At 38.2% G+C, this 24,838-nt stretch overlaps 1 protein-coding gene across 1 annotated transcript in view; it reads right to left on the bottom strand.

The window, feature by feature from the left end:
• Positions 1 to 24,838, bottom strand: part of LOC126484972 (neural-cadherin-like) — a 431,022-nt gene that overhangs the window by 188,019 nt on the left and 218,165 nt on the right. Inside the window, exons 5-10 of the mRNA XM_050108576.1 lie at positions 22,969 to 23,106; positions 8,365 to 8,551; positions 8,051 to 8,284; positions 2,281 to 2,453; positions 2,035 to 2,184; positions 502 to 807 (exon numbers count right to left, since the gene is read on the bottom strand). Coding sequence (XP_049964533.1) covers positions 502 to 807; positions 2,035 to 2,184; positions 2,281 to 2,453; positions 8,051 to 8,284; positions 8,365 to 8,551; positions 22,969 to 23,106 — 1,188 coding nt within the window. The remainder of the gene's footprint in view (positions 1 to 501; positions 808 to 2,034; positions 2,185 to 2,280; positions 2,454 to 8,050; positions 8,285 to 8,364; positions 8,552 to 22,968; positions 23,107 to 24,838) is intronic.

The raw sequence follows: 24,838 nt of genomic DNA, 5'->3' as shown, positions 1-24,838 counted from the left end.
AGATGCAATGTGACTCACTTCTTTTCTGACACACATAATAAAAAGTAAATGGCTGGCTGATTCCAATATGGTGATAGTGACAAACTAATATAAGTCAAAAAATTACTAGTTTTGTTTCTTCAGAGTCTGTTTTTTTTATTTAGTAGGATTTGGGAACAGGAAAAGTAACCAAGAGTAGGTTACAGTCACAGTTTCATAAATGCATCTTTTGCTGATACTTTTATTTTCAAGAGTATAATAAGTTCTTTGCTTATAACAGATTTGCTACATTGTTATAGATTTCAAAATACTGATGTATTGCATAGAAATGCTGTAATTTCAGTGTTATATGATTGCTATTTTGGTCTAAAACAAATCCAATCATTGATGAAGTTGCTTTTTGTTTATGTACAAATCTATTTCTGAAATTTTTTTCAATGTCAGTAGAAACTCATCAATAACAACTGTACAGTTGTAAGTCTTAACTGAACAACAACAGAAAAAACAGCATCAGAGACTTACTTGATGTCGTGGTGTTTCTTCTCTGTCAAGATTCCTCTGAATTGACACAATACCATCTTGACTGATGGCAAACTGTCGTTTACGATCTGAAGTGCGGTCTATTGCGTATTTCACTTTGCTCTTTCCTCCTTGGTCAGGGTCTGTTGCCTTGAAGGTTTCTAAGCTTTTTCCCAGTTCAGCATTTTCATACACTGAAACTTCAATATTGGGACGTTCAAATTGAGGTTTATTGTCATTAATATCTCTTAACCTGACAACAACCCATGAGTAGGCCACATGGTATTTATCATTGTCATTATCTTCACCCTGAAAATCATAATGGGAAACATTTTCTGATACCAGTAAAGTCTCAAATTTCATAATCTCTACACTAAGAAACTTTTAGTTACATACTATTCATTTGTACACTCAATTCTTAGCTATGGCATACTTTTTTTGGGGAACAAATGCACAAAACATTAACACAATTTTCAAACTCCAGAAAAGAGCCATAAGAATCATAACCAAAAATGGTAGTCGAGGTCATTGTAAAGATCTGTTCAAAACACTGGGGATATTAACTGTACCGTGTGAATAAATTTACCAGTCAGTTGTACACATCAAAAATAACATTGATAATTACTGCACAAACAGTTCTGTCCATGACCATGGAATGAGAGCTAGACTCAACTTACATTTGCCAAGAAAAAATAAACATAAAACTCAAAACAGCATTTTCTACCAAGGTATAAAACTGTACAATAAATTGCCAAAAGAGATAAAAGAAATTGCAGAAATACACTTATTTAAAAAGGCAGCTAAAAAGTACCTGTTGTGCAATACATTTTATACGTTGAAGGATTACTTAGATAAAACAGAGTACAGGTCTGGCAAAAAAAGTTATACACATAAATAATAATAATGATTAGAAAACATCCAACATTCCATATAATACCTTCACACTATGTTTTTTCCTTTTTTTTTCCTTTTCTAGAAAAACTTATCCCAAGCTATGCATTGCACAATACTAACACCTCTTCCTCTTTCTGAGCTCAACATCTCACTCATTATAGAGGGATGCTGATGCAGTTTTTCAGGATAGCAAATGGGAAGTTATGGTACAGAAAATTGCCCAGAGATCACCAGTGTGTGTGTGTGTGTGTGTGTGTGTGTGTGTGTGTGTGTGTAGTGAATGAAGTGTTATGAAACAATGTGTGTCTAGTGTGTGCAGTGACTGATAGTGAGATATGAGTGGACAGTGTGGCATTACATCATTTAGTAAGTTAATTGTAAAAAAAAGTATTACATACCAGGAGTAAATGTAATGATTGTCTCTAACTAGAAATCCGTACATGTATGTGTATACGAATTAGCTTATTTTAAATTGGTCTAAACTTGTAAATACTTTGACATGTCCTATATCCTTATACAAAGAGAACTACGGATGAATAAAGCTGCTGCTACTACTACTACTACTACTACTACTACTACTACTACTACTACCACTACTACTATACTTTATCAGATGTGTGATTAGCAGCATTAAATACTAACCTTATCATTGACTTGTATTCTAAACCTAAAACCATTGCTCTGCATCTGATCCTCATAATCAAGTGGTTGAACAATTTTCAGTGAACCTGTTCCATCATTATTCCTCACCATTGTAAATTTGTCAGCACCATAGCCACTATTTTCAAGAACCTGCAAAAGAGTAAGTTTAATGCTGTTTAGAAATGTTTGCAGGAAAGCGAATTTTAACAAATATGAGTACCATATATGATTGTGTTCCATACTTACCTTATACTGGAATTTATTTGTTTCATCTTCATCATGCACAGTCACAGTAAGAATAGGAGTCTCAGGAAGGTTTGTCTCATCAGTCTCGTCTACTTCAGTGAACCATTCATCTTTTGTGAATTGTGGAGGCATGTCATTTATATCTTTAACTCTTATGGACGCTGTTCCAGTCCCTGAAAAGGAAAAGCTTTCTGATAAATGTTGACAACCAACAGGATCAGCTTACTTTAGATAAATATTAGTTAAAATATTCCAGTCACAAACCTGAAATTGTATTTTCCCCAAACACTGTCAGAGCATGCAATGTCTTGCATTTCATCTTTATCACAACTAGTTTTGAATCACCAGGAAACAAGTGTTTATTAAAACGCCACTTTTGCAATATAAATTTACAAGTTTAGGAAAACGTTGAGATTTACACAAAAACTTACAAGTTTACATAGGAAAGAAAAGTCACTCTTAATCCAAAATCAAAAGATTTTTTTAAAGTAAAAAATGGTCATTGCAGTGTATGAATAAAATTAATTTGTCAAATGAAAATATTAAAGACTGCCAGTGAAGTTTACATTTTGTATCGTTCTTTAGGTAGAGAAGACCACTGAGTGACTTAACTATTCTTAGTTCATGAATAAGTTAATATGGTGTGCCATCTGCCTGATTAATTAATAATCATTTTATTTTTCCTCTCAAAACTGCAATATGAAAGGAAAAAGAAAGAGAATGTTTAACATTGTAACAGACAGTGCATGTATTTGCCAATTTAATAAACTGGTACATGTGGAAAATAGCTCACAGTAATTCATGACTGAATGAAACACATAAAATGAAGAAACAAAGAAGAAATTCTAATAACTAAAAGAAATTTCTTTACACAAGTGAGAGAAAACAAGTATAAGTCACTCTGAATCTCAGATCAAGAGAGACAAAAGGTTCAGAGAGCATGTTGTGTAAATGGCTCAAGGGGTACACAACAGTACTATGACAGGCCACCACCACACAGGTACAACCACTTGCGCAGCACTTCTCAGTTCTGAGCAGCTTTCTCCACTATTTGGGCCCACTTTCTGCTTCTGCAATGTCTATCAGTGCAGTGTAGTGTGTTTGATCACAAATAGTATTGTCAACTGCCAAAGAGAGCACTGCGAGATGCTGACTACTTTTCTGTCAAGTCCTAGTGGAGATGGAGATACTTCAGCCATCAGACAGAAAAGATGATGCACTATGAACACTCACTCATTACAGTTCAGTGCCTGCAGCCAGTTTAGTTTAGTGCCTCCAGTCAGCTCAGTACAGTTCTTGCAATTATGCTAGGGAGCACAGTACCCCAAGTTTTTCTCAGAAGACTACTTGCCAACTTAGCAGTTGCTATTTACAGAGGAATAGGACAGTCAAACAAGTGTCTGCTTAAATACTTTCAGTCACAGCGGTAATATCAGAGACTGCCAAGAGACAGCTAGGTTATTTAAATTTCATTTTATTAGGGACAGACCAACAGTAATGAATGTTATTGACTATTTCTTATTGTGTTGCCACATATCTGTTCTAGTGCTGCCTTGTCACGCAAGAGTATAATTTGATAGTATGAATGTGCAAACTGCCACTCATTTGAGTGAATTATAGTAGTACGTGAGTTTTCTGCTACTGTGGATGTTTGGGCTGAATTAATGGTAACATTCAGTTACAACTTTCCAACACAGTAAGGGGTTGAGAAACAGTTGGCTAACTATTAATGATGTGCCAAAGTTTAAATTTGTAACATAATTAAAGTATTTGGATGGAGACACTTGATAAAGAATTGCAGAGAACAGTGAAGGCAAAAAAAGAAAAAAAATATATGGAGACTAGGAGAGACAAAGGGGAAAAATGGGAAATATAAAACTAAAGATGAACATATGAATAAAAATGGAAGACACTAACAAAAAGGGAGGCAGGTAATGAGCAAAATATAAAGAAAAAATGTGGACTTCAAATAGAAAATGGAAAGCAAAGACAATTCTGGAAGAGAATAGATTACTAGAAAGGAAAAAGAGATTAGCGTAAGTTAAGATTAGATGCACAGCAAGAGCATGGTGATGGATTGCCTGTTTGTTGTTTAGGATAACTAAAATTGAAAAGAGAGTATAAATGATATGAGTAAGGGAACAAGTAGCCTTGTTTCTGGTATTTTGTTCCAAATATATTCACAATCACAAAGTTTGAAGTTTCCTTATAAAGGTACCTGGAGCTATACTGTCTTGGGAATGAGCTTGATGGCTATCATGCTTCCACTGTAATACATTGCTGGCCATCATCAAATCATGAAGGTGATGTGCAACAAATACCAAATTGGCATGAAGTGCACTGCTTGCTTGAATATGCAAATGATTAGCATTTCGGCACAGCTACACAAACTGGGTATGAGTAATGCCACATACATTCTGTACAAAAGGAAAGATTACACAGTGAGTTTCTCACTCAGAAATTGCATTTGAATATTGTTCATTTGTGAAAAGATCATGTTGTTGTTGGTGCCTTCAGTCTGAAGACTTGTTTGATGAAACTCTCTGCTCTGTGTAAGAATGAGATTCAACTGCCAGCATGTGTTGAAATTAAACAGTGGTGAAATAATGACCTGCAGTTTATCATTCTGCAATATCACTGCTTGTGTTGATCAAGGATCCACAGACTGTCATGCAAAATATGAAATCAGTGGGCTCTGGAACACCATATTCAACATCTAAATGACCTACTTGAGGTAGAAAAGAAACATATTGTTCACTCAGCTGTGCATGATTGTACAGCCATATCACTTACCTTGAGTCTAAAAATGGGTTTGTTAATAGCATGGCAGGTACCCACACAGACAGTGTGATGATGACAAGAGCTTCACAGACTGTCAGAATGTGGCTTCCCTTGATATGGAAGCAGAGGGTTGTGCACTGACAATGGTGTCCCAAACAAAAACACCAGAGTGGACCCACACTGTCTTTCTAAACAAGTCCTGATTCTGCATACTGCAGCACAATGGACAAATCCATGTAGATGTAGGTATGTGGACTCATTATGGAGAATGAAACCTGCCAGATTGCATTTGCTATTGTCATATGGGTCCAGTATCTGGCATCATGGTATGGGGTGACAAAGGTGCACAATACGGGCACCTCCACACCACATAGTCAGTAATTTCATGTTTTTGCTGTGTTAAGGCTGATGGCTGTGCCTTGTCTTTGAGGTCTCAATAATTTTAGCTTTTAAAAAGATAATGCAAGGCCACATGTTTACCTTGTTGTCTTCACCTGCCTAAATAGAGAGGGTGTTCAACAGTTGCAGGGGCCAGCACATTCTCCAGATCTCTCAACCATTGAAAACATGTGATCATGGGTTGGTGAGAGACTGAGATGCCACCACTCACCTCCACTTTGATTGAAGAACTCTGGCACAGAGATGACACGGTATAGAATGATGTACCCATATCTGTCACCTAAGCATGGTTTCATATTATGCCCATCCAGGCTAGAGCTGTTTTTGCTGCCACAGGTGGCAGCTCTGTATACTAAATCTTGCTCTCTGTATATCCCCAAATCAGCTATAAATTTAATCATATACAATGAGGTGACAAAACTCCTGGGATACCTCCTAATATTGTGTGGGACCTCTTTCTGCCTTGTGTAGTGCAGCGGTTTGATGTGGCATGGACTCAACAAGTCACTGGAAATTCTCTTTAGAAATACTGAGGCATGCTGCCTCTATAGCCATCCATAACTGCAGAAGTGCTGCCGGAGCAGGATTTTGTGCATGAACTGACCTCTTCATTACATACCATAAATGTCTGATGAGATTCTTGTTAGGTGATCTCGATGGCCAAATCATGCATTCAAATTGTTCAACATGTTCTTCAAACTAGCAGTGAACAACTGTGGCCTTGTGACATGGGGCACAGCCACCATAAAAATTCCATTGTTGTTTGCTGCAAATGGTTTCTTAGTAGCCCAACATAACCATTTTTAGTCAATGATCACATCAGCTGGACTAGAGGACCCAGCCCATTCTGTGTAAACAAAGCCCACACCATAATGGAGCCACTACCAGCTTACACAGTATCTTGTTGATAACTTGGGTCCACGGCTTCATGGGGTCTGTGGCCCCCCCTACCATTAGCTCTTACCAACTGAAATTAGGACTCATATGACCATGCCATGGTTTTCCAGTCATCTAGGTCCAACTGATATGGTCATAAGCCCAGGAGAGATGCTGCAGGTGATGTTGTGCTTTTAGCAAAAGCATTTCCATTGGTTGTCTGCTGCCATAGTCCATTAACACCAAATTTTGCACACTGTGTAAATTGATATGTTTGTAATACATTCAAGATTGGTTTCTGCAGTTATTTCATGCAGTGCTGGTCTGTTAGCACTAACAACACTACACAAATGCCACTGTTCTCAGTCATTAAGTGATGGATGTTGACCACTGCATTTTCCATGGTAAGAGGTAATGCCTAAAATCTGGTATTCTCAGCACACTCTTGACACGGTGGCTCTCAGAACATTGAAATCTCTAACAAAATCAGAAATGTGATGTTCTATGCATCTAGCTCCAACTACCATTCCATGTTTAGTCTGTCACAGCCATAATCACATTGGGAACCTATTAACTTACATCATCCAAGAACAGACGACAGCTCTACCAATGCAATGTGCCTTTTATACCTTGTGTAATGATACTAAGTCATCTGTTTCTGCTATCACATTACTTTTGTCACCTCAGTGCATAATCTTCTTACTATACTATATACACACCATAAATAATATTTCATTCTTTGCTATTCTTCTACATCTACATCTACATCTACTTCCATACTCCGCAAGCCACCTGACGGTGTGTGGCAGAGGGTACCCTGAGTACCTCTATCGGTTCTCCCTTCTATTCCAGTCTCGTATTGTTCGTGGAAAGAAGGATTATCTGTATGCTTCTGTGTGGGCTCTAATCTCTCTGATTTTATCCTCATGGTCTCTTCCTAGTGTTGCATCTACAATGGCCAGCAAAGTGTGTATATATGTATGTACTTATGTCCAGTTAGGGGCTGAAATGTATGGTGCTTGTGTAGAGTGTATGAGAACTTTTCCTACAGTGCTTCTCTTGTGACTAAGAATGTTGGTGTAAGGATGTGTGGTTGGGTATGTCAGATGCTCACTCATGGGAATGATAAAGGACATGAGCCTGCGGACAGTAAGGTGTAGAAACTGATAAACTGCAAGAGAAATATGCTGACTAGGGAAACAGAAGTCATTATTGGTTGCTGACAAGATGATACAGCTTATATATCTTGGGAAGAGGACTGACTTTGAGTGTATGGTGTTTTAGTGGATGGCATGTCTAATAGATTTGGAAGCTGGATCAGAGAGTCAGACCAATATCTTAAGAGTTCTTTAATTTCAGTTGACATAATAGGAGAAAGATTGTGTCAAATATTTTAAGCACATTCTAAACCTTCACCACATCTCTATCTCCTACCAAAGAAACTACTTAGAAAGTTCAGAAAAGTAAATATTCAACATTTTCCTTATTGTTTGTGAATCCCATTCAGAATTTTCAAGCTGGTAAGTGGATGCTCTCTACTGCGTCAAACAACATTAACATATTATGAGCTACAGTAATTAATTGCCTACATTACTGTATATTTGTTTCAAATATTTCTTTTTCCATTCTAGGGGTTTTACTGATTTGCTCATCATTTACATTCCACAACCATTCAAGATCACAAAACCCTTGGATAAATAACATAATTAAATACCTTTTAACCCTCCTCCATCCATGGCCACCACCTGGATGGAATAATCTGGAGTTCGTTCACGATCAAGGCAACATACAGCTGTCTTGATTACACCAGTCTCTGATTCTATTTCAAATATTGGAGAACCAGTTTCCTCTTCTATAACATTCTTCTCAATGGAGTATATAAGCCTGGCATTAGATCCTTCATTTGGGTCGTCATAATCCACTGCAGTCATTGTCATGACAACCATTCCTGAAAATGAGTAATATGTAATACACTGAAAACACGTATTTTTTTTTTATTTTCAACATACATACCCTTGGGTGACTTACCTGCAGTTCCATTTTCTGTTACATTTCCGAAATAAATTCCCTGAGGGAACACTGGTGCATTGTCATTAATGTCTTTCAAGTTGACTTGTACATCAGCATATCCAACAAGACCTTCACCACCCTCATCTTGAGCAAATACTGTAAACCTCCATTGAGGGCGTCCATTTGGCTGGTCTCTGTCCAGGGGCTAAGAAATAGAGCAATATGTAATGAGTCTTTATGTACTACATATAGTTTACTAAATTCATTATTGCTCATCTCTCTCTCTCTCTCTCTCTCTCACACACACACACACAACACACACACACACACACACACACACACAACACAACACACACACACACACACAACACAACACACACACACACACACACACACACACACACACACACACACACACACACACACACATGTATGTGCGTGTGCATGCTCACACACACACATGTGGATTTGGGGTGGGAGGAGGGGGAGGAGGAGGAAGGCTTTGTGAAGTGCTGGGAAAATGGGTAACTGATGGTTGAACCCTATAGAGAATTTCTTATTATTATTTACCAATGATTTATTCACCTGGTATCAGAAATAATGCAGTCCAGAGATATTCCCAGAAATTAACATGAATTTGTTCTGTTGTGTCACAGATCCTTTGCCCCCGAGACACTGATAGAAAGATGGCAGAGCTGTCATAATGCGTGAAGGCTGAGAGCAATCAGGTGGGAAACAAAGAACTGTGCACAATGGATCATTGATCTTTAAAATAAGTAACACATGTATATTTATTCCTACTCTCTACACCTGAAAACAGGTTTTAAAAAATACAGTTTATTTCTGCCTGCACTTTCAAATACACCACTGCATTCACTCCCACATCTGATTGATTACTCAGCACTGGGCACAAAGTGCAACATAATTATAAAAGTAGAGAATTTGTGCTACCCATGACTCATGTCAAAATAAATAAACAATTGAAGTCTCAAATTAATATAACAACATCACTGCTGTTTCTCGTCATACCCCAAACAGTAGTAAAAACTACTCTAAATAAAATCAAAGACATATTTGACGATTTTTAAGATATTATCTCTTAAAGTTTTTTAATCGATGTTATTTATCACTGGGTGTTGAACCCATACAGTACATGCAGCTGTACGTGTTAAAGACCAGCTTCTGCACTAGGGAGGTGTGCTGGTCCCAGATCAAATCTGCTGAGTGGGCTAACAAGTTCTTATTTATTTATCATCCATTCCATCGTACAAACGATATAGGACTTGTCATGAACAGAATGGTGTACTGGCCAGCCTGGATGTGATTTCAGGCAGTTTTCCACATCCCACTAGGTGAATACTAGGCTGGAGACCCAGTCACCTCAATTACATGATTTGCAAACATTTAGAAAATTTTTGCTCACTTTCACATGAATAACACTGCATTCAGGCTTTTAGGCTACAAATATTCCACCCATCAGGGTAATGGAGTGGTGACAGGAAGGGCATCTGGCCACTCCTTAAATTAACCATACCAAACCTGTTAATAACAATGCCGAGCATGTGCTGATGCGGAGGCACAAAAAAAAGAAGACAATCTGTCACTAGGTACTGATAATCTATTGCTGAATTAAACTACCCATTTCTTTTTATTAGCAACATACTATATGTTGTTGTTGTTGTGGTCTTCAGTCCTGAGACTGGTTTGATGCAGCTCTCCATGCTACTCTATCCTGTGCAAGCTTCTTCATCTCCCAGTACCTACTGCAACCTACATCCTTCTGAATCTGCTTAGTGTATTCATCTCTTGGTCTCCCTCTACGATTTTTACCCTCCACGCTGCCCTCCAATACTAAATTGGTGATCCCTTGATGCCTCAGAACATGTCCTACCAACCGATCCCTTCTTCTGGTCAAGTTGTGCCACAAACTTCTCTTCTCCCCAATCCTATTCAATACTTCGTCATTAGTTATGTGATCTACCCATCCAATCTTCAGCATTCTTCTGTAGCACCACATTTCGAAAGCTTCTATTCTCTTCTTGTCCAAACTATTTATCGTCCATGTTTCACTTCCATACATGGCTACACTCCATACGAATACTTTCAGAACATACTATATATATAAACAAATCACCAACATGCACCTTCCCTTTGTTGTAACAATATGATGTGTGATGGTAGTCCGACAGTGTGACTTCTTATCAACCTGCACAACACTTAATTAAAGAAGCTAGTGTGAATGGTGCATTGATCTGCTATATTTGAGTGGTTGCCTTTCTCTTATCTTACATACTGGCCCACCCAGGAATTTCCATTACTCTTCTGCATTTATAATTCAGTTATTTTCACCATGTTTTCAGATGTTGTACTGGACTGATAACCAGAATACTGGTATAATAGCCAAGAATCATGATTTACAGCTGTGACTGCTTCAAATTTGAAGTCCCCTGCAGTAAACATTAACATATGGAAGTTGCCTATATCGAAGTCATATGTTCCTTTGACACACTTACAAGAAACATGTTCTGATAAGACAATATTCAAACACATTGTTTTTTTTTTATATATTCACTTCTTCCTTTACTGCACTACTGAAAGACACATATTTGTCAAGTGTGTAGCCAAATGGTACAATGGTGATTTTGTAATTTGAGAAATACATTTGGAGTAATAACTAAAACACAATCACAAACAGTCTTGACTTGATTTACTAACACAATGTCGTGTTTTATCTCATAGTAGCATTGCAAAATAATGATGTAACTGGTCATGTAGTTGTATTAGTCTCACTTTTAGTAAATGCGGCAGCAAATTCATGCCATTCCATTCATCCCTCCAAAATGTTGCATTTTTTGCTCAATAGTGTGAATATGAATGACTTTACCTTGAAAACTCAGATTTACAAGAATTTCAATCTTCTTTGAGAGGATATTTGTATAATAACAGTCACATTATTTCAGAATTTTTTGTATGAGATGACAAAGGCAGATCTCAATGCACTGAAAATCCTTGTCTTAATGATAATAATAGAAGAAAGTAGTTTTGGACTGGGTTTTGTAGAATTTTTCAAACATGAAAAATAAGTCTGAAATGTAGGAAGAAGGGTTATCAAACTCTAGGAACTCAATCATTAATATAATATGTCATCACAAACAAAAATGTTTTTTCAGAGACGTCAGACACATCAGACACGTAATGGGAAGCTGGAGGTAGAGTGTGCGCATATAAGCAAGGGCTGGTTATCAGAAAGACTGACTAATTAAATAAAATAACAAAATTAGCTATAGCTTTATGACGACAGGAAAGGACTGCAAAGAATAGGATGACCAACTTGTTGCACTAAATTTTGGAAGCAAGATACTTTGAATTATTATCTTACAATTAGTGACTTTACTGTTATCTTGTTAAATCATTACTTGTGCTTCGTTAATTTTTAGATAAACTCCCAGATATCAAAGTGTGTTGAATTAAATAATCAAATTATTCTGAGAAGGGAGTTCAGGAGAGCAAAATGGTAGTTTCCATACAAATGTACTGCCTAGTGTCATATACATCACAGGGAGACATAGTACATATGACATACAACACCAACAAACAGCTATATTCTTTTTGGAACTGGTACAGTATTTTTTTTGGTGGACCAATTGATGTGAAGCAAATTGACATGAAAAACTATGAGACACACAGGATAACCTCTGGATTTTTCTTTAAGTGTTGCTTATCTGCATTAACTTTCTTTTTATTAATAAAATGGAAACAAGATTAACAGTGGAGAAATATTATCCTTAAGCTTTGTGTTGCCAGGATGTCCATAAAGGAGAAAACCTTGTGAAATCATGAAATAGTCAATGTAGACAGATACATTTTCCTGTTAATCACAACTTGTGCTGAAGTTTCCAGTGAATCTTCACAACCATTTCATTTTATCAATTTTTCTCTCTAATGCTTCTGTCTTTTTCCAAGACTTAGAGATCAGATACAGATAAATATATACCAACACACTGAAAATATATAGTAAAATGTTGCTGCTAAAAAGTGCAGAGATCATGCTTCAAAAGGGAAAATAATGCTCAGATGACATTTTACTTTCAAAGTTACCAGTTCAGAAGAAAATTAAAGTAAAGATATTTGTGTAACTAACCTAAAAATAATAATAAATAAATAAATCTATATACCTGCTAGCATCTGACATCCTACTCTGCAAGTTTATCAGGCGTAAATGACAAACAGGAGCTGCAATATTAAGAGAATCCTGTGTGGATACAAATATGTTACTGGACAGTAACTTCTGACACAGTACCGGTAAATGGATCATCAGGAAGCAAGTATAATTTACCTGCCATTGGCTTTCCATCTGAATCCATAGTTCACTGACACTTTCCATAAGACACTTACAAGTGGAGTATCAAGCAATCCAGCCCACATTTTACTGCTAAATAGTGTAAGAGCTCAAGAGCTAAATCAGAGAAGAAATGTAATTGTAATTGTAATTTTATGTATCCTGTAGATCATAAATTGTGTGCAGAGAAGCACATGATGATATAGGACAAGTCAAAACTGATATCTAATGAATGCTGCAGGAAATGTCAACACTTTGCATGTTGCAACATAATGCAATCAAAATAATGTAATGAAGGGAACATATTTGTACACATTCTTTACAATTCATAATTGATGTCAGAAGTACCTGTAACATGTTACAGCAGAGGTTAGTGGTAATATCAAAATAGCATCTCACTATTACATCTAACAAAAATGGGTAATCCAGCATTTGCTGCTTTGGCATGCTAATACTTCAACAACAACACAGAGAAGTGCACAGATAGGCAAAGTTGGTGATGCTATCATTTCAACCAAAAATAGGCGAGGCTTTATCTGAGAAGATGATCTGTGTCAACGCTCTGTGACACATTTTTTATTGTGCCCTTTACACTTGTGTTCTAAAACACGCTTTGGCATTATAGTTGGTGAACAATGCTAGAAGCATCTCAGTATTCACAAAAAATCGAGTTGTACATGGTCTGAATAATAATAGGCTGGGTCAGTTCATAAAAGCCAAGTGGAATTCTCATAATACCTAAGCTAAATTCTATGTTATATTGGCAAATTAAAAACTTTTTAGTGTAGGTACTTTGTATGTTGTATTTTTATTGAATATGACAGTTGCTTGGATGACTAATTAATTACAGTTGGACATGCATTTTTTTGTCTCTTTCTCCTTTATTGTTTGTTGGGCAGAACCACTTTACAGAGGAGAAAAGATGTCACAATAGTGGTAAAGAACAACACATGGATGAAATAAGGAGATACAGCACAATGTTATTGCAGCCATGATAGACATAAAGATAACACTCACCACAGTAGTACAAGTTTATCTGCCTACAGCTCCACAGATAATAAAGAGACTGAAAGAATGTATGATGAGGTATAAATTATTCACGTAGTTAAGATAGATGCAAATTTAATGGTGATGGGAGAAATCTGTTGTAGCAAAAGGAGGAGAAGGAAATATAGCAGAACATGGACTGGGGGGAAAAGGAATGATGAGGAAACCCACCTGGTAGAATTCTGTGGTGGGCATAACTGAGGTTGTTTAAGTGGAAGAGATCTGGAGACACTGCAAAGTTTCAGACTGGTTATATAACAGTAAGACAGAGATTTTGAAATCAGGTTTTAAACTACAAAACAGTTCCAGTGGCAGATACAGACTCTGATCATATTTTAATGATTATGAACTACAGGTTAAAACTGAAGAATTTGCTGAAAGATAGGAAATTAAGAAGATGGAATCTAGATAAATTGAAAGACCCAGAGATTGTTCAGAGTTTCAAAGGGAGCTTTGGGCAACAATTAACTGAAACATGGGAAAGAATACAAAAGTACAGGCTGACAATTATTGAACTATATGAAATAAAATTGTCATAAATTCTGAGTGGCTTGTGTTAGGACATTCAAGCTGCATTGTTGGTGGTGGGGCATGATGGGAATTGGTATATGCATGTGCACATGCCTTGCTGTTGTCGGCCTTTTGCACATGAAAATGTCACGGTACAACATGCCTGAGCATATAGCTCTTGTGAAGGCCTACTATGCCAGCAATAACAGCTCAATTGTGGCTCAAAGAGAGTTTGCAACCAAGTTCAAGCTGAAGACAACCAGTCCAAGTGTGCTAACAATCAAGAATTTTATTCACAAGTTTGAGAGAATGGGTACCGTTCATGATGACAGCCCCAATAATGTCAGTCGTCTATAAAGAGTGAAAATGCCTGAAAACACCGAGAAGACACACACTGTGTTTCAGACCAGCCCCAGGAAATTGATCGGATGAGCTGCACAACTGGTGGGAATCAACAGGGAGACACTGCGACAAATAACTGTTGAAGACTTGTGTCTCTTCTCATACAAAATTCAAACCCATCAGCCATTAAGCCCCATGGCCATGGTACAACAGTTGTTTTTCACCAACACTATTGTCCACAGAATTGATGAACAGGACTTTGATGTGAATATTGTTTGGTTTAGTGACAAAGCCCACTTTCATTTGGATGGGTTCGTCAATAAGCAAAATTGGCACATTTGGGGGACTGAGAATCAGCATATTGCAATCAAGAAGTCGATGGAGCTTGACCCCATCAAAGCAGGAGAGTCTTTGATGTCCTAAAGGGACACTCTGGGGACCACTTTCTGACTCTGGAGCACCCAGAGGCCACTGGCACGGGCCTCGATTGGCCACCATATTCTCCAGATCTGAACACACACAACTCCTTTTTGTGGGGCTATATTAAAGACAATGATCCCAAAACCATCACTGAGCTGAAAACAGCTATTCAGGGTTCATTGACAGCTTTGATTTTCTGATGTTTCTGCAGGTCATGCAGAATTTCGCTATTCATCTGTGCCATATCATAGCCGAAGGTGGCAGGAATGTCAAATGTCATAACCTAAATTGAATATCTGTAGTGATGTCTACATGTTGAATAAAGTATATGCATGCTGTAGTTTTTAACTAATTTACATTTTTTATACATAGTTCAATAATTGTCACCATGTAGATCAATGGGTAGCTTAGAGAGATGAAGTAGTGAAGGTAGCAGAGGTTCAAATAAGCAAATAGACAAGGACCAGGAGAAATTCTTGGATACCATGAGAGATATTGAACTTCACTGATAAAAAGAGAAGAGCAGGTAAAATGGAATACAGGCATCTGAAAATAAGACTGTCAGAAAGGGTAAAATGCCTAAGCAGGAATGGCTAAAGAACAAATGCTAGGGTATAGAAGCATGCACAGCTATGGCTAAGAAAGATGCAGCTTATAGCAAAATTAACAAAAAAGGAAGCAGCTCTGTGAACACCAAGAGCTCTGTTGACAAGCCAATATTAAGCAAAGAAGGGAAAGCTGAAAAGTGGAAGTAATATATACAAGGGAAATGAACTTGAAAAGAATATTGTGGAAGGGCAAGAGAAAGTAAATAAAGATGAGATGGGAGATACCTATTTCTACATAATTATTCTGCTGTTCACACATAAGTACCTAGCAGAGGGTCTATTGAACTGCCTTAGACTATTTCTCTACCATTCCACTCTCAAACAATGCATGGGAAAAACAAATACTTAAATGTGAGCTCTGATTTCTCTTATTTTATTATGATGATCATTTCTCCCATTGTAGGTTGGTGTCAACAAAACATTTTCACATTCAAAGGAGAAAATTAGTGATTGAAATTTCATGAAGAGATCATGCCAGAATGAAAAATGCCTTTGTTCCAATATTTGCCATCTGAACTCAAGTATGATATCCATCGTTCTCTCTCCCCTCTTTTCCGATAATACTAAATGAGCTGCCTTCTTTGAATATTTTTGAAGTTCTCCATCAACCCTATCTGGCACCAGATCTCTGACTCCAGAAGGGGACAGGCAAGCATAGTGTGGGCAGTCTGTTTAGTAGGTCTGTTGCATCTTCTAAGTGTTCTGCCAATAAAACACAGTCTTTGGTTCACCTTTCACACAACATTATCTATTAGACTTTTCCAAGTTAAGTTGTTTTTAGTTGTAAACCTTAGGTATTTAGTTGAGATGACAGCTTTTAGATTTAAAAATCTTAAACATGGCTGCAAAACAGCAACTGCGTAAATCCAAAGGGGTTGAAAAAGCAGCCAATCAGTTGTAAGCAAAGGTTTATTAGCCCTTGACCTAGGTTTCAATATCTGAAAAAAGTATCTTATTCAGAAAGAGTGGGCCTTGTTACATCACATGATGGTACATCTAATCTGATATACCATCACGTGATGTAACAAGGCCCACTTTTTTTGAAGAAGATATTTTTACAAACATCGAAACCTAGGTCAAGGGCTAAAAAAACCTTTGTTTGCAACTAGTTGGCTGATTTTTCAACCTCTTCACTGTTAGATTTGTGTGATTTATCATGTTACTGAAATTTAGTGGATTTATTTTAACACTCAAGTGGATGACCTTCACTTTTTGTTATTTAGAATTAATTGTGAACTTTTTGCACCATACAGATATCTTGTCTATATCATTTTGCAATTTGTTTTGATCTTGTGATGACTTTATTAGATGGTAAATGACAGAATCATCTGCAAACAATCTAAGAGGTCTGCTCAGATTGTCTCCTAGATCATTTATATAGATTACAAAAAAGCAGATGGTCTATAATACTTCCTTGGGGAATGCCAGGTATCGCTTCTGTAGCCAAACCTGGGAGTGGAGGGGTGGCTACAATGCAAGGTGGCAGGTGGTGGAGGGTTAAGACAGGATTGGAGGCCAGTGAAAGTTCAGAGAGACTCAGCTGTTGAAATTAACACTTCACCTTATCGCACATTTGCACTAGATTGTTGTGGTGCAGTGACTACTCCCCCATTTCTTGTGGGAAGAGCCAGGCGATCAGAGAGATGACAACCAGTGTCCAGCCAGCTGCAGCACAGATGTCCAGCTTTGCTGATGTATGTGCTCAATGTGTGGCACATGACTCCATTGTGTGAGTCACATCACAAACAAGTTGTATCAGTGGCACATAAAGACGGCCAGGAATCTTTTTGTGGTAGCCAACTCCATGATGAATGGCTATGTCCCAGCATCCGTTGATATGCAGTGTGGTACACACATGCAGTGCGGTGGCACATGCACCACAATGGTGGAAGATGCCTGCTGTGCACAGAATATGACCTGATGCCACTTGGGCAGGAGCTTGGGTTGCTGATGACACCTGAGATGGCATGCTGTGCCATGGCACTAAGTCCAGAAGGCAGACTTTTTGTAGGTTGGTACAACTGTTAGGCTCTGAATGAAAGTGCTACTGAAATGACAGCTATTTATACAAGATAGCAGTGCACCTGTTATGCCAATGTATTGATTCTACTCATGTTCTCAGCAAAAACACTGGCATCTGCTGGAAGAGAAATGCTCTAGCCTTTACTGGGCATTATCTCTGCACTGGTAGGTTTCCTGAGCAAGCCTGACCATTTTCACTGTAATTCAATGGCTCCATTCCTATAAATGAAACAACACCGTGCTTTTGCCAGCTGTGTAATACTCCACCACAAACGAGGTGTGTTCAAAAAGAAACCGAACTTTTGAAATAGCACACCAACCAACAGAGAGTGCATGCAGCGGCTCCTGAATGCACCTTGCAGCAGGTTTAGACAACAACCATTTGCTTCATTTCGCTTGGACAATCAGCAAGTGAACCACAGCCACTGAGTGAGAAAGTATACAGCCTGCTTGTCAGATTAGTGCAATAAAGGAGCTTGAAGAACAATGTGTGTGTCTGTGAAATTCTGCTACAAACTTGGCAAAACTTTCACAGAGACATTTCAAACACCAATGCCTACGTGGAGGACTGTATGAGTCGTGTGCAGTGCTATGAGTGGTTTAAATGTATTCAACAGGACAGAATGTCGGTCTGTGACGATTCAAAGTCTGAACATCCTTCCACATCAACACATGATGGATATGTGGATAGCATTTGTGCTATGATTCACATAAATCATTGTTTAACTGCTCAGGAAGTTGCTGAGGAGATGAGCGTCAGTGTAGGATCATGCCATCAAATTTTGAGTGAAAAACTTGAAATGCATCGTGTCAGTACAAAATTTGTACCACTTTTATTGACTGAAGGTCAGAAACATACCCGTGTTGAAATGTGTGAGGAACTGCTTGCCACTGTTAATGGCAATGAAAACTTTCTTAAGAACATCATAATAGGTGATGAGACATGGGTGTACAGTTATGGTGCTGAAATGAAGATGCAGTCATCGCAATGGGTGACTGGCCTCTGCTGTTCCAAACATTGTCTTCAAAATTCTCTGCCCAGCATCTATCCAATGCCTCTTCCATGAAAACAGCGATTGCAGCACCACATCCATTGCTTGCTGCATCTGTTCCCATGATTGTTCATAAGATTTATGCAACTTCTCACATACCCAAGAAACTTCCCTGAGAATACCCCTGCTCTTGGCTCCCCACTAAAGCCCAGGAAATACCTCCTCTAGCTTCTTCACTTCATTCTGGGATTCTCATTCATTAAATACAAAACTCAGCATCCATTAATGGTTGGTAACCAGCATCCTCTTATTTGCCAAAATGAACTCCTCTCACCATGTGCCAATTCTGCAGCACCCCATTCCATTCCAGACATAGGTGCAGCACTGCAACGACTAGCATTCCTTCAACCCTCGACCTCAATGTACAGCAACCTGAGGACGGGGATTATCATCTCCCCCCCCCCCCCCCCCCCCTCCTTTCCCGTCAGAATGCTGCTGGCATCAGTCAGCACTCTCATACAAAGTAAATTCAAATGATCCTTGCTCTAACACAAAAACTTATTCCTTGATCCTTAATATGTTACATGCTACCACCTGAAACATAAACACAACAAAATATCTCTTTCCAAACAGTTCAGCCACATTCTCACATCCACTCCTTGTTTTTTTTCTTCTTTGTGTCTTTCTCAGTCTCCGCTCTTAACACTCCTGGGACCGAGTCCAGAACACCTCGGAATCATCCACCATGCACTTCCGACAACCTTGTTGGCAACAGTAGCCAACCAGAGTGGTGACATACTCAACCATTTGGTAAGGTCCGTATATCTCATGACAAATTTCTTAATCTTACCCTTCAGTGTGCTGGGGCTGGATAATGTTATCCAATGCCCTATTCTGTAATGTGGTATGCTACCCATGATGTGTTTCGCAGCTTCCTTTTGTCTCTCCAGTGCCTTTGTGTTTGCCTTCTGCACCTGCTTCCATATTTCTCTCACTGTTCTTATGAAATCATGGACCGACTCTCCATACTTGCCCCTTATTGCCTTAATAATTGCAAATGGTGATGGTATTTTCCTGCCATATACTGCCTTGTATGAAGATAATCCCATACTAGTGCAGAACTTTGAATTGTACGACAACTTGACAAATGAGGGATATAAGTGTCCCAGTCACTGTGGTGTGAGTTCACATAGTAGCTTAACATGCTTCTGCAAATACGCTGCACCTGATCCATTGCACCATTTGATTGTGAGTGGAGTGGACTAGTTCTCAGTTTCTTACACATAACACACAACATAATTCATTTATCAAGTCCAACATAAAATTTGTCCTTGGTCTGTAATCATCATCTCCAGTACCCCAAATTTAAAAATTCAATTGTTGACAATTGCTTGAGCAACTGTAACTGCTTGTTGTTTTGGCGTAGCAGATATCTCCTCATACTGAGAAAACTGATCTATTATTGTCAACACAATACAGTTCCTTGCTGTTGTCCAGTTAAATGGTCCTAACACATCCATTAAAATCATTTCAGATGGTTTTGACACTTCTGGGAGTCTCTACAAAGTTATTTGTTTATGGCTCAAGTCTGCATGTTGTGCACACTGCACACAATTTCTCACTTACTGATCCACATCTTCCTTTCACCAATATCTGTTAGTCACAACTCAGTTTGTTGCTCTGCACCCTCCATAACCAGATAACAAGATCAAGTGCCTCCCTCTGGGCTTTCTCCTTCAACTTAGCTGACATCACTACTTGTGGCCCTAAACTTGTCACCTTAAACAATGGATAGTCACACATGCTGGACTGCAGTTGTATTTTGTATCACTTGTAGTCACTGTGAGCATTCTACGCTGCTTGCAATTCAGCAAGCCCGTGATGCAGTACCTGTACTATTGATGTCTTTCTGCTCAAAGCATCTGCATTTCTGTGTTTGTTCCCTGGCTTATGCATCACTTTACTGTTGAATTCACCAATTTCTCATCTACATCTATGTGATTACCCTGCTATTCACAATAAAGTGATGGGCAGAGGGTTCAATGAACCATCTTCAAGCTGACTCTCTACCGTTCCACTCTCAAACAGTGCATGGAAAAAACAAGCACTTAAATTTTTCTGTGCGAGCCCTGATTACTCTATTTTATCATTATGATCATTTTCCCCTACGTAGCTGGGTACCAAAAGAATGTTTTCACAATCAGTGGACAAAACTGGTGATTGAAATTTCATGAGGAGATCCTGTCACAACAAAAAAAGCCTTTGTTTTAATGATTGTCACTCCAATTCACTTATCATACATCCAGATACTTGACGGATGTTACCGCTTCCAAAGACTGGGAATTTATTTTGTACTCATGCATTAATGGGGATTTTCGCCTTGTTATACGCAGTAGGTTTCACTTACTAATACTAATACTGTATGATATACTAAAATGTGAGGAAAAATATATATGCTGCAACAAGAATCTTCAAATTTACTTAGTTGAAACCAACCATGAGGACCTGATGTGAGATTTTCAGCTTCAAGAATCAGACCCCCCAGACAAGAAGAACTGGAGCCATCCCAACATGACAAACTGAGAAAACTAGAAAGTTTATTGTAATCTTTGCTACTCTCAGATCCTCGTAAAAGACTCTGGTTATTAATTACTCTGACTGGACATTGTTTAATGTGGACAGTATATGGAATTAGGAAGATGGGGAGGAGATAGTGAATGAACTCTAGGTGGTAGCCGCGCACGGGCAGTGGCACTAACTCCCTATTTCACAATAATACAAAACGAACTGCCCTTCTTTGAACTTTTTCAATGTCATCCGTCAGCCCCACCTCATGTGGATCCCACATTGTACAGCAATACTCCAGAAAAGGGCGGACAAGTGGGGAGTAAGCAGCCTCTTTAGTAGACCTGTTGCACCTTCTAAGTGCTCTGCCAATGAATTGCAGCCTTTGGTTTGCTCTACCCACAACATTATCTATGTGATCATTCCAATTTAGGTTATTTGTAATTGTAGTCCCTAAGTATTTAGTTGAATTTACAGCCTTTAGATTTGTGTGACTTAACGCATAATTGAAATGTAGCGAATTTCTTTTAGAAATCATGTGAATAACTTCACACTTTTCTTTATTCAGGATCAATTGCCACTTTTCACACCATTATGTAAAACATTTTGCAATGCATATTGGTCATCTGATGACTTTACAAGATGGCAAATGACAGAATCACATGCAAACAATCTAATAGGGCTACTCAGATTGTCTTCTAAGTTGTTAATATAGATCAGGAACAATAGAGGGCCTAGAGCACTTCTTTGGGGAACACCGGATATTACTTCTGTTCTACTTGCCAACTTCCTGTGTATTACTATGAACTGTGACCTTAACGCCCATATTGTTAGTCTGCTGAACAATATTTCTTAATACTAATAAATGCATTAAAAATAGTGCAAGCTCCTTCTAAAAATCCAAAAACACTAGAACTGGACTTGATGTTAAAACTTTTTTTAGGTCTTCGAAAGCATGTTGACATTCCTCTGACCACATGAATTTAGCATTTTTCTTGAATAGTTGCATGAGCAGGCATGCTATATCAATGATTCCATTCATGAATTTCCCATAATAGTTCAAGAGTCCCAGAAATGATTGTAGCTCTTTACTTGACTTCAGATCTAGAAAATTTTGTTCAACTCATACTAGTCTTGGAACCATTCTTACTCCATCTTTGCAAAGCCAATGCCCCCAGTAATCTAGTTCCTCCAGAGGAAAATGACACTTTTCCATACTTCAATAGTTATTTACAAACAAAATTCCTGACATGAGACAGCTCACAAACATTTTCATGTATATAGTTGAGCTAAATAACATTACTGCTAAAAGCATTTGAAACACATTGTTAAATTGCTTGGAATCCATGGGATTTTCTAATTAGTTCCTGGAAGAAAATTTTATTTCAATTGGAACAGATGGAGCAGCAGTGATGATGGTAAGAAAAACAGATGTTACAATAGCAGACACAAAGATTAAAATAAGAAGGTGTGAACATTACAGAAGCCATGAATTGATGCCAGTTCGTAATCTGTTATAATGTTAGTCACAATGTAGTTTTCTAGTCAAATAATCAGTTGTACTCAAAACTTCAGTAATTGTCGTTGCATTACATCTAGTTTGAGAGTAAAGCCAAAATTTTTTATTTTCATTTCTTTTGAGAAAAAATAGCACTGTATACTTTTAATATACCTTAAAAATGTAGCACTGAACACTGAATTCACTGTAAATAGCAAGTATTTGTGAAGTTAAGTGAATGATAATATTGTATGTAATTTTTTTAGGGATATATTTTACCTTGAGAACAAATATTTCCCCAGTTGTCCTGTTTATGTCAAATTTGCTGTTGGCTGGATTATCAGGGTCAATACCTTGACCCGTCAAAAAGTACACAATATTTTGTGGTCGATCCCTGTCGCCATCAGTGGCTGTCACCTGGAGACAAATAACAAAACATTTAGAGTAACGAAGAGTGAAAACAGTAATGCAAAGACATAATGCAACTCTTTCTGTTTTGTAAATCAGTATTTGTTATTAATCATCTTTTATCCATTTTGATAAATGACTTTCAGAATAACATAAAGCTGTAAGATTCAAACCATGTGCAGCAGCAAGTGATTTAAAGAAACTCTGTGCCTATCATAAATTGGATTTTTTTGTACTTTACTTCAGATATGATCAAACATATTTTATGTTCGTTATAATGACAGAATATTTTTAAATACACTATGTGATCAAAAGTATCTGGACACTCCCAAAAACATACGTTTTTTCATATTAGGTGCATTGTGCTGCCACCCACTGCCAGGTACTACATATCACCGACCTCAGTAATCATTAGACATCATGAGAGCAGAATGGGGCGCTCCGCAGAACTCATAGACTACGAACGTTGTCAGGTGATTGGGTGACACTTGTGTAATACATCTGTTCGCGAGATTTCCACACTCCTAAACATGCCTAGGTCCACTGTTTCCGATGTGATAGTGAAGTGGAAATGCGAAGGGATATACGTACAGCACAAAAGAGTACAGGCCGACCTTGTATGTTGACTGACACAGACCTCCCACAGTTGAAGAGGGTCATAATGTGTAATAGGCAGACATCTATAAATAACATCACACAGGAGTTCCAAACTGCATCAGGATCCACTGCAAGTATTATGACAGTTAGATGGGAAGTGAGAAAACTTGGATTTCATGGTCAAGCGGCTGCTCATAAGCCACACATCACACCGGTAAATGCCAAATGACACCTTGCTTGGTGTAAGGAGTGTAAACATTGGATGATTGAACAATGGGAACACGTTTTGTGGAGTGACAAATCACAGTACACAATGTGGCAATCCGATGCAGGGTGTGGGTATGGCGAATGCCCAGTGAACGTCATCTGTCAGCATGTGTAGTGAAAAAGTAAAATTAGGAGGTAGTGGTGTTATGGTGTGGTCATTTCTCATGGAGGGGGCTTGCACACCTTATTGTTTTGCATGGCACTATCGCAGCACAGGCCTACATTGATGTTTTAAGCACCTTCTCGCTTCCCACTGTTGAAGAGCAATTTGGGGATGACGACTGCATCTTTAAACATGATTGAGCACCTGTTCATTATGCACGGCCTGTGGCAGAGTGGTTACATGAAAATAACATCCCTGTAATGGACTGGCCTGCACAAAGTCCTGAACTGAATCCTATAAAACACCTTTGGGATATTTTGGAATGCCGACTTTGTGCCAGGCCTCACCATTGACATCACTACCTCTCCTCACTGCACCACTCTGTGAAGAATGGGCTGCCATTCCCCAAGAAACTTTCCAGCACGTGATTGAACATATGCCTGAGAGAGTGGAAGCTGTCATCAAGGCTAAGGGTGGGCCAACACCATATGATTTCCAGCATTACTGATGGAGGGTGCCACGAACCTGTAAGTCATTTTCAGCTGGGTGTCCGGATACTTTTGATCATGTAGTGTATGTGATTAAGAATTTTTGTAATTGCTGTGAAAAATCAAAAATGCTCTTTGTTGTCAGATGGCTGTAAAAACTAATGTATAGAAATAGTGGAAAATGAGTTTGACTTAATAAATGTTTAACTTTGTCATGCTTTGTGTAAATGTGAACCAAAGCTGCTACATTTCATGCACAATGCTTAAGAAAGAAAAATAAAATACA

The sequence above is a fragment of the Schistocerca serialis genome, chromosome 6 (genome assembly GCF_023864345.2).
Source record: "Schistocerca serialis cubense isolate TAMUIC-IGC-003099 chromosome 6, iqSchSeri2.2, whole genome shotgun sequence".
Classification (NCBI taxonomy): domain Eukaryota; kingdom Metazoa; phylum Arthropoda; class Insecta; order Orthoptera; family Acrididae; genus Schistocerca; species Schistocerca serialis.
This window is presented reverse-complemented; position numbering and strand designations above follow the sequence as displayed.